Source organism: Eleutherodactylus coqui, chromosome 4 (genome assembly GCF_035609145.1).
Source record: "Eleutherodactylus coqui strain aEleCoq1 chromosome 4, aEleCoq1.hap1, whole genome shotgun sequence".
NCBI lineage: Eukaryota > Metazoa > Chordata > Amphibia > Anura > Eleutherodactylidae > Eleutherodactylus > Eleutherodactylus coqui.
Window position 1 is genome coordinate 130,664,151 of NC_089840.1, and position 11,580 is coordinate 130,675,730.

At 47.3% G+C, this 11,580-nt stretch overlaps 1 protein-coding gene across 1 annotated transcript; it reads left to right on the plus strand.

Moving 5' to 3' along the window:
* Positions 1-6,686: 6,686 nt before the first annotated feature.
* LOC136626530 (potassium voltage-gated channel subfamily A member 10-like) lies at positions 6,687-8,182 on the plus strand. Its single transcript, XM_066601585.1, has 2 exons — positions 6,687-7,958; positions 8,048-8,182. Exons 1-2 carry the CDS (start codon positions 6,687-6,689, stop codon positions 8,060-8,062), a joined length of 1,287 nt encoding a protein of 428 aa, XP_066457682.1. The 3' UTR covers positions 8,063-8,182.
* Positions 8,183-11,580: the final 3,398 nt, after the last annotated feature.

The following is an 11,580-nucleotide window of genomic DNA, read 5'->3' on the forward strand; positions in this document are numbered from 1 at the left end:
AAAAAGATTTGGGAAAAAAAATCTATTTGGGCTGCCTGTGACCGGCCTCAGTGTACTGGGTCTCTGCTGGGGGTAGTTGTCCTAATTTATACGCAGCCAGCTAAGTGTTACAGCAGGCTTGCGCAAAATTCTTTCCTGGCTCTGCTGTGCATTCCGTAAGCGAAGTCAGCCTCCAACCACAGGCCAATAAGCGGCACATTTAATTACAGCGTTCTGTTTCTGCACTACTGGTAATACACCATGCTGAGGGGTAGGGGTAGGCCTAGAAGACATGGACGCGGCTGAGGATGCGGAGGCCCAAGTCAGGGTGTGGGCACAGGCCGAGCTCCTGATCCAGGTGTATCGCAGCTGACTGCTGCGGGATTAGGAGAGAGGCACGTTTGTGGCGTCCCCACATTCATCTCACAATTAATGGGTCCACGCGGAAGACCTTTAAGAGAAAATGAGCAGTGTGAGCAGGTCCTGTCGTGGATGGCAGAAAGTGCATCCAGCAATCTATCGCCCACCCAGTCTTCTACGCCGTCCACAGCTGCAACTCTGAATCCTCTGGCTGCTGCTCCTCCTTCCTCCCAGCCTCCTCACTCCTTTACAATGACACATTCTGAGGAGCAGGCAGACTCCCAGGAACAGTTCTCGGGCCCCTGCCCAGAATGGGCAGCAATGGTTCCGAATACTCTCCCACTGGAGGAGATTGTCGTGACCGATGCCCAACCTTTGGGGTCCGGGGGATGAGGCTGGGGACTTCCGGCAACTGTCTCAAGAGCTTTCAGTGGGTGAGGAGGACGATGACGATGAGACACAGTTGTCTATCAGTGAGGTAGTAGTAAGGGCAGTAAGTCCGAGGAAGGAGCACACAGAGGATTCGGAGGAAGAGCAGCAGGACGATGAGGTGACTGACCCCACCTGGTTTGCTATGCCTACTGAGGACAGGTCTTCAGAGGGGGAGGCAAGGGCAGCAGCAGGGCAGGTTGGAAGAGGCAGTGGGTGACCAGGGGTAGAGGCAGGGCCAGACCGAATAATCCACCAACTGTTTCCCAAAGCGCCCCATCGCGCCATGCCACCCTGCAGAGGCCGAGGTGCTCAAAGGTCTGGCAGTTTTTCACTGAGAGTGCAGACGACCGACGGAACAGTGGTGTGCAACCTGTGTCGCTCCAAGATCAGCCGGGGAGCCACCACCACCAGCCTCACCACCACCAGCATGCACAGACATATGATGGCCAAGCACCCCACAAGGTGGGACGAAGGCTGTTCACCGCCTCCGGTTTGCACCGCTGCCTCTCCCCCTGTGCCCCAACCTGCCACTGAGATCCAACCCCCCTCTCAGGACACAGGCACTACCATCTCCTGGCCTGCACCCACACCCTCACCTCCGCTGTCCTCGGCCCCATCCACCAATGTCTGTCAGCGCAGCATCCAGCCGTCGCTAGCGCAAGTGTTGGAGCGCAAGCGCAAGTACGCCGCCACGCACCCGCATGCTCAAGCGTTAAACGTGCACATAGCCAAATTTATCAGCCTGGAGATGCTGCCGTATAGGGTTGTGGAAATGGAGGCTTTCAAAGGTATGATGGCGGCGGCGGCCCCATGCTACTCAGTTCCCAGTCGCCACTACTTTTCCCGATGTGCCGTCCCAGCCCTGCACGACCACGTCTCCCGCAACATTGTACGCGCCCTCACCAACGCGGTTACTGCCAAGGTCCACTTAACAACGGACACGTGGACAAGCACAGGTGGGCAGGGCCACTATATCTCCCTGACGGGACATTGGGTGAATTTAGTGGAGGCTGGGACAGAGTCAGAGCCTGGGACCGCTCACGTCCTACCCACCCCCAGAATTGCGGGCCCCAACTCGGTGGTGGTATCTGTGGCGGTGTATGCTTCCTCCACTAAACCACCCTCCTCGTCCTCCTCCGCAACCTGTGTCTCGCAATCAAGATGTGTCAGCAGCAGCACGTCGGCAGCAGTCGGTGTCGCGCGGCGTGGCAGCACAGCGGTGGGCAAGCGTCAGCAGGCCGTGCTGAAACTACTCAGCTTAGGAGAGAAGAGGCACACGGCCCACGAACTGCTGCAGGGTCTGACAGAGCAGACCGACCGCTGGCTTGTGCCGCTGAGCCTCCAACCGGGCATGGTCGTGTGTGGCAACGGCCGTAACCTGGTGGCGGCTCTGCAGCTCGACAGCCTCACGCATGTGCCATGCCTGGCCCACGTCTTTAATTTGGTGGTTCAGCGGTTTCTGAAAAGCTACCCACGCTTGTCAGACCTGCTCGGAAAGGTTCGTCGGCTCTGCGCACATTTCCGCAAGTCCCACACGGACGCTGCCACCCTGCGCACCCTGCAACATCGGTTTAATCTGCCAGTGCACCGACTACTGTGCGACGTGCCCACACGGTGGAACTCTACGCTCCACATGTTGGCCAGGCTCTATGAGCAGCGTAGAGCTATAGTGGAATACCAACTCCAACATGGGCGGCGCAGTGGGAGTCAGCCTCCTCAATTCTTTACAGAAGAGTGGGCCTGGTTGGCAGACATCTGCCAGGTCCTTGGAAACTTTGAGGAGTCTACCCAGGTGGTGAGCGGGGATGCTGCAATCATTAGCGTCACCATTCCTCTGCTATGCCTCTTGAGAAGTTCCCTGCAAAGCATAAAGGCAGACGCTTTGCACTCGGAAACAGAGGCGCGGGAAGACAGTATGTCGCTGGATAGTCAGAGCACCCTCCTGTCTATATCTCAGCGCGTTGAGGAGGAGGAGCATGAGGGGGATGAGGAGGAGGGGGAAGAGACAGCTTGGCTCACTGCTGAGGGTACCCATGCTGCTTGCCTGTCATCCTTTCAGCGTGTATGGCCTGAGGAGGAGGAGAAGGAGGATCCTGAAAGTGATCTTCCTAGTGAGGACAGCCATGTGTTGCGTACAGGTACCCTGGCACACATGGCTGACTTCATGTTAGGATGCCTTTCTCGTGACCCTCACGTTACACGCATTCTGGCCACTACGGATTACTGGGTGTACACACTGCTCGACCCACGGTATAAGGAGAACCTTTCCACTCTGATACCCGAAGAGGAAAGGGGTTTGAGAGTGATGCTATACCACAGGACCCTGGCAGACAAGCTGATGGTAAAATTCCCATCGGACAGCGCTAGGTGGCAGAAGGCGCAGTTCCGAGGGCCAGGTAGCAGGGGAGGCGCGGAGATCAGACAGCATGTACAGCACAGGCAGGGGAACACTCTCTAAGGCCTTTGCCAGCTTTATGGCTCCCCAGCAAGACTGTGTCACCGCTCCCCAGTCAAGGCTGAGTCGGCGGGAGCACTGTAAAAGGATGGTGAGGGAGTACGTAGCCGATCGCAAGACCGTCCTCCGTGACGCCTCTGCTCACTACAGCTACTGGGTGTCGAAGCTGGACACGTGGCCTGAACTCGCGCTGTATGCCCTGGAGGTGCTTGCTTGTCCTGCGGCTAGCGTCTTGTCAGAGAGGGTGTTTAGTGCGGCTGGGGGAATCATCACGGATAAGCGTACCCGCCCATCAACCGACAGTGCCGACAGGCTTACACTCATAAAGATGAACAAAGATTGAATTTCCCCAGACTTCTCTTCTCCACCAGCGGACAGCAGCGATACCTAAGCAATACGTAGGCTGCACCCGCAGATGGAAGCATCGTTCTCTATCACCATCAAAAACGGGGACATTTTTGCTTCATCAATCTGTGTATAATATTCATCCTCCTCCTCCTGCTCCTCCTCCTGAAACCTGACGTAATCACGCTGAACGGGCAATTTTTCTTAGGCCCACAAGGCTCAGTCATATAATTTTTATACGTTTCAATGCTCATTAAAGCGTTAAAACTTGCACCTGAACCAATTTTTATTTTAACTGGGCTGCCTCCAGGCCTAGTTACAAATTAAGCCACATTAACCAAATCGATTAATGGGTTTCACCTGACCTCTTGGTTGGGCATGGGCAATTTTTCTGAGGTACATTAGTACTGTTGGTACACCAATTTTTTGGGGCCCTCGCCTATAGTGTAATCCAATTAAATTTTTGCCCACCTGCATTAAAGCTGACGTTACCTCAGCTGTGCTGGGCACTGCAATCGGATATATTTATGTACCGCCGGTGGGTTCCAGGGAGCCACCCATGCTGTCGGTCCACACGGAGTTGTAACTGCATGTGTCCACTTCTAAAGAACCCCAGTCTGACTAGGGCATGCAGTGTGGGCCGAAGCCCACCTGCATTAAACATGACATTACCTCAGCTGTGATGGGCAATGCAAACGGATATATTTATGTGCCGCCGGTGGCTTCCTGGCACGCACCCATGCTGTCGGTCCACAGGGACTTCACAATAGGGAGTTGTACCTGCCTGTGTCTATGAATTAAAAACCCCGGTCAGGTTGGGGCATGCAATGTGGGCCGAAGCCCACCTGCATTTAATCTGACGGTAGCTCTGTTGTCCAGGGCACTGCAATGGGATACATTTATGTACAGCCGGTGGGTTCCAGGGAGCCACCCATGCTGTGGGTGCACACGGAATTCCCATTGCGGAGTTGTACCTGCCTGTGACTATTTATAAAAAAACGCGGTCTGACTGGGGCATGCAGATACCTTGACAGAATGAATAGTGTGTGGCACATAGGTTCCCCATTGCTATGCCCACGTGTGCAGCTCCTGATGGCGGTGGCACAGGATTATATTTCTCACTGCTTCTGTACAGCATTGTGGGCTATCGTCCTGCCCCTTTTAAAGAGGGTCGCTGCCTAGCCATGCCAACCCTCTGCAGTGTGTGCCTGCGGTTCCTCCTCATGGCAGACGCACTTATAAATAGACATGAGGGTGGCGTGGCATGAGGGCAGCTGAAGGCTGCGCAGGGACACTTTGGTGTGTGCTGTGGACACTGGGTCGTGCGGGGGGGGGGGGGAGGGGGGGTTGGGCAGCATGTAACCCAGGAGAAGTGGCAGCGGAGTGTCATGCAGGCAGTGATTGTGCTTTGTTGGAGGTAGTGTGGTGCTTAGCTAAGGTATGCATTGCTAATGAGGGCTTTTCAGAAGTAAAAATTGTTGGGAGGGGGGGGCCCACTCTTGCCGCTATTGTGGCTTAATAGTGGGACCTGGGAACTTGAGATGCAGCCCAACATGCCCTATCCGTTGCTGTGTCGTTCCCATCACTTTCTTGAATTGCCCAGATTTTCACAAATGGAAACCTTAGCGAGCATCGGCGATATACAAAAACGCTCGGGTCGCCCATTGACTTCAATGGGGTTCGTTATTCGAAACGAACCCTCGTGCATCGCAAAATTTTCGTCCCGAGTAACGAGCACCCGAGCATTTTGGTGCTCGCTCATCTCTAATCATTATCTTAAAGCATTTTGTATGATGGACTAAAGGATCGTTCATTGTTTTATACATTTATGGATATTTTCTTACATGCAGGTGTTTGAATTTAGGTTGCTATATAGCTACTGTATATATATCCTAAAATTGCCACTTTTCATTGCTGACCAAATTGCTGTACTAATTGCTATCTGTTGCACAAGTTGTAAAGGCAAGGCTATGTCTTTGGAGCCTTTTATGAAGTCATACCACTCCTTACCCCTTGACAATTAGGATTCTTTTAGATGAGACGATTATTGTTTGAACGTGAAAATGAGTGAGTGACATCATTGTTAGTTCATTCGCTTTCAGCAGCCTGTTTATACTGCCTGATACATCGTTGGCTCGTTTAAACGAGAAATCATTCAGAATCATTCAGTCTTTCACATTTGCTGTATAAGTGAGTGAGTGCTTTTAAATCGAATGGTAAGTGAACGAACCAACAATGATTTTAATGCCTGCTAGCATGAACGATGAATGAAAAGTGAATGATTATCATTACTCGTTTCGTCTTTGGCTGCGATTAGACCGAATGATTATTGCTCACTTTCGCTCATTTGAACACTTTTTTGAATGATAATCATTCCATCTAAAAGCCCCTTTAGACACTCTGTGTACTGTGATATGGCACCATTAATGGAGATAATCTAACTTAAAGGGGTTTTCTAGGAAGAATACTATTGATGACCTATCTCTTAGACCCCAACCGATCAGCTGAGCGGGCACATGCTGCCAGTGCCGCAAATACACAGATGTTGGAGCTGAAGCAGCGGACGTCTCCACGCCGACCTCTGTGTAGTGCCCGGTGCTTGTAACTGCAGGCACAGCTCTTGTTGATTTCAATGAGAGCCATGCCTGCAGTTACAAGCACCGGCCAATACATAGAGGTCAGCACGGAGACTTCTGCTGCTTCCACTCCGACCTCTCTGTATTTGCGGCACTGACAGCATGCGCCCGCTCAGCTGATCGGTCAGTGGTTCCGAGCGACAGACTCCAATAGATCAACTAAAGATGATCTGAGGATAGGTGGTCAGTAGTATTCTCCCTGGAAAATCCCTTTAAATGCTATGCTTCCTTAGATGTCAGCAATGATAGGGCATCTAATAGAGTATCCCTACAAAAATATGTGCAGCATAGCCCCATAGATTTCTATGGGTGCTGCTTTATAACTGTTATAACTTGGAGCTTGCACAAAGCCCTAACATTGCAATGCTCATGAAGCCTAAGCCTGTAACTGTACCTGGCACTTCTACTCAATGTTCTTGTTGTATGCTTCTGTCTTTTAGAAAATTCAATAAAAATTAATTGAAAACAAAAGTTACAACATGGATAACTTCCATAAGACTCTGCAACATCCTGAAGAGTCTTCTCCAAATGGTCCTACAGATTTGAAATGTAGCCAAAGTACTGGAGATGAATGTTTAATTCCTGCAAATCGAAATACCACTTGGAAGCTGATAATGAATGAAACATTAAATGAAACTGACCTTTCCAGATTTTCTAAAGAATGTCTTGACAACCTGGTGGCTGAACAAATGAGAATGGAAGAAGGGAACCAAAGGGTATTTATTAATATAGCTGGTCTCAGATATGAGACCCAACTTAAAACACTAAGTGAATTTCCCGATACACTCCTTGGAGATCCTGCAAAAAGAATTCATTATTTTGATTCCATGAGAAATGAATACTTTTTTGACAGAAATCGTCCTAGTTTTGATGGAATTCTATATTACTACCAATCTGGTGGAAAAATACGACGTCCGGCAAATGTACCGACAGACGTGTTTGCAGATGAAATCGTTTTCTATGAGCTTGGACAAGAAGCTTTAGACCAATTTCGAGATGATGAAGGTTTTCTAAAAGATCCTGAAATACCTTTACCAACAAATGATTATCATAGACAATTCTGGTTGCTCTTTGAATATCCGGAGAGCTCGAGCGCAGCAAGAGGCATGGCATTGGTTTCAGTTTTGGTTATTGTCATCTCTATATTGATATTCTGTTTGGAAACGTTGCCAGAATTTAGAGAAGAAGGTCTATTCAAATATTCAAGCAATTTTACTAAGCAGGCTTCCTACTTTAACACCTTCACAGATCCATTCTTTCTTTTGGAGACTACCTGCATTATTTGGTTTTCATTTGAACTCGTTGTTCGGTTTATCGTCTGTCCAAGTTCTTCTGAGTTCTTTCAGAATATTATGAATATCATTGATATTGTATCTATCATTCCATATTTTGTAACACTTATCACAGAACTTGTCAAGCAAACAGAGCTTAATGGACAACAAAACATGTCTCTAGCTATTTTAAGAATTGTTCGTCTTGTGAGAGTTTTTAGGATTTTCAAGCTCTCAAGACATTCGAAGGGACTTCAGATATTAGGACAAACCCTAAAAGCAAGCATGAGAGAACTGGGGTTGTTAATATTTTTTCTTTTTATTGGTGTCATTTTGTTTTCTAGCGCAGTATATTTTGCAGAAGTTGATGAACCCAAGTCTCAATTCATTAGTATCCCTGATGGCTTCTGGTGGGCTGTAGTAACTATGACAACTGTTGGATATGGAGATATGTGCCCAATTACATTAGGGGGTAAAATGGTAGGTACTCTTTGTGCTATAGCAGGAGTGCTGACTATTGCTCTTCCAGTTCCAGTTATTGTATCAAATTTTAATTATTTCTATCACAGAGAAACAGAGAATGAAGAACGGCAAAGTTTACCCACTGAAATAGAGAAAATTAGTGTAAATAATTTAACACGATCATCAAGCACTTCTTCTTTGAAGAAAAATAATGGATCCTGTATCCAGGAAAAGAATGGGAAAGCTTAAAACTGTCAACTTTTTCTTTTCATGCTATTATGAATGTTTCACCAAATATATATGTAATGAATGTAAAATTATAAATACCAATATTTTTGTAAGTTATTGTAAGTTTCAAAAGTTTATTTGGCAATATGACTAGTGCTATTATTATTTTTGATTCTTAAAGAGGCTATCCAGGCAGCATATGCCAGCGGGATACACCTGGTCGGAGCAGAAGCACTGCTCTGACCCTTGTGTAGTAGCCCTCGTAACTGCAAGTACAGCTCTCACTGAAATCAATGGGAGCTGCGCTTGTAATTATGAGTGCTGGCCACTACACAGCGCTATCCAGGCAGCGCCGGATGGGATAAACCAGGGTCAGAACAGAAGCACTGCTCAGACCCTGGTTTATCCCATCCGGCACTGCCTGGATAACGCTTTTAAATATGCAAGGACATTAAAAGTATTATACATTGATATTAGTCAAGAAGCTGGTATTTACTGTATCTGTGTTAAGGAAACAAAAATGGTGCTGTAGTAGGTGACTCCAGTCCTCATGACGCCCCCAACAGGTCATGTTTTTAGAATATCCTATAGCAGTGTTTCCCAACCGCAGTCCTCAGGGAGCCCCAACAGTTTATGTGTTCAGGATTTCCTCCGTGTTGCACAGGTGATGTAATTGTCGGTGCTTCAGACATTGCAACAGCTGTTCTTACTATAGGATATCCTAAACACATGACCTGTTGGGGCTCCATGAGGACTGGGGTTGGGAAGCGGCTTTAGTACATATGAGATAGTATAACAGTCTTATTTCAATATTGCACTTCAACAAGAGAATGGGATCATATTGCCACAGAACATATAAACCCTGCAGATTGCAGATTAACACAAACAGTCCGAAGATTTACCTGCAACTTGTGGATGCATACTCTTGCAACAAAGTCCCAATAAGGTCCTGGCTCAACTCCACTAACATTTCTGTATCTCTCCACATGCTTGAGCTCGAGAATCGTAGCTAGTAGGCCTGTGTATAAGTCTATACGTGGGTGCAGCCGTTGAGTTTTTACTGAGGACCAACCTCTCTTATGGTTCCAGCGTATTTAGTACAGTAACATAGATGAAGCATCGTTCCTGTAATTTCCCATACTAGGTGGCACCAAATGGTCACATTTATATAAACCATGTATTTGTTAGTTTTCTTCATTCATCTTCATTACTGCATGAACCAATTTCCTACAGAATTAAAGAAAACAAGAATTGCGACAGAATGCTCATAACAATCCATTGCCTCTCTACATGATTTCAATAGAACAATCAGGGATAGAAATGAGCAAACTTTTGAAAAGTTCAGTTTGGACTTCGCTGATTTTTGGCTCAGTCTGAAACGGCGCTTCATCAATACTCCTAAAATAATGATCCTGGCCAAACAGTGGTAGTGGTTGTGCCTCCTTTTTTTCTGTGGCTCAGTGTTTAGCACTGTTGGCTTACAGTGCTAGGGTCCTAGGTTCAAATCTGACCATGGATAACATCTGTATGGAGTTTGTATGTTCTCTGTGTGTTTCTTCCCAGACTTCAAAAACATAATCATAGGTGAATATAGTTTGTGAGTCCCAATGAAGACAGAAAATAATAAAGTGATGTAATGCATTACACAATATGCAAACTTCATGCAGATTCTGTCACATTTGTACATGGGACCCCAGCATTGCAAGGCAACCCTGCTAATCACTGAGCCACAGGACAAGAGGAAGTATCACTTTTTTCTTTTTCTGTGAATTGGGTCAGGATGAACTGCCTGAGGTTCAACAGCTTCAGTTCACTCAACATTATTCATGAACATAACATTGCAGGTAACCCAATGACCCCTCTGCCATATACAGTAATAAAAATGCCAGTAGTATAAACTGCACACGGTAGGTAGGTGCAGACCTTTTTACAGATTTTGCATTGGAGCCTAAAATCTCAAGCTATGCCTTTAAGTATAGTGTAGTTCCAAAGCACACTCATAGTAAAAAAAAATAAAAACAATCACCCAGATGGACTTGTTGGAATCGAATTAAACTTTGTGTGTGTGATTATAATGTTGATATAAATTATTACAATATCAGAGCAAGAATTTCTTTAATTACATGTTGGCCAAAATTTGTATGTCATCGTCCGTGAATTACTTGAATCAGTACACCATGCCACCAACATACTCCTTGGGCTCCATCCGCTGTGCCTGATTCAAAATCATTCCACAATTAATTGAATTGTTTGTTACCTGCATTAAAACTCACATTGATATCATCTAGTGAGTCAATTCAGCTTGGATACAACATGTGGTATGGGTGGGCATGGAGACTCTACTACCCTGTTGTACCTCCTCTAGCTTGGATACCAGATGTGATATGGGCGGGCATGGAAGCTCTAGTAACCTGTTGTACCACCTCTAGCTTGGATTCAAGATGTGATACAAGCAGACATGCAGGCTCTAGTACCATGTTGTACCTCCTCTAGCTTGGATACAAGATGTGATACAGGTGGCATGGAGGCTCTAGTACCCTTGGACTACCTCCAGCCTGGATACAAGATGTGATGCAGGTGAGCACGGAAGCATACAGGTTCACATTTGCTGTAACTGAGCCTCTAGATTGTGCAAACTCGTAGGCTATCGAAGTTGGTGTTCCAGATGGTCCCATACATGTTCTATTGGCAATAAATCTGGCGACTAGGCAGGCCATGCTAGGGTGGCAATGTTTTGAAGACATTTCTGTGATATCCTGCTGGAAAATGCCTCTTGGAGGTTGCTATGAGAGGAACACATGTGGCTGCAGGATGTCCTGAACATATCACTGAGCAGTCATTGTCCTCGTACCACTATCAGGAGTGATCGACTGTCATATACGATGGCCTCCCAGACTATCGCTCCATAACAAAGGCAAGATTGAGGTGCTCATCCCTAGTTCTCCAGCCACGAACATTGTCAATGTCAGTCTCTAAATGAAACCTGGATTCATTGCTGAAAAAACCCGGTTCCACCCCATTGCAGTCCAGTTTCGACGTTCACGACACAACTGCAGATGCAGGTGATGGTGGATGGGTGTCAAAGACAGTACACATAAGAAAACAAATATGCTTCAGTCAAGAGCTTGGAAATGGTTCTGACAGACACAGGGGCCCATAGCGATGGTGATGGCTGTTTGTGGATGGTGGACAACAAAACAGTTGGAGCTGCTTGTGTTTGTCAGACAATCAGACAATCCTCTCTGCTGGTGGTCTGTTGAGGGTGTCCTGAGCCCGGTCACCTTGTGTGCCCTCACGCATCTACTGGTTCCAACACCTCCTAACAGTCTGGTCAGAATGGCCCAGGTGGGGAGCAATTCGATGATACAACCATCCAGCTTCTTGCATTCTAATATTGCGCCCCTTATCAAAC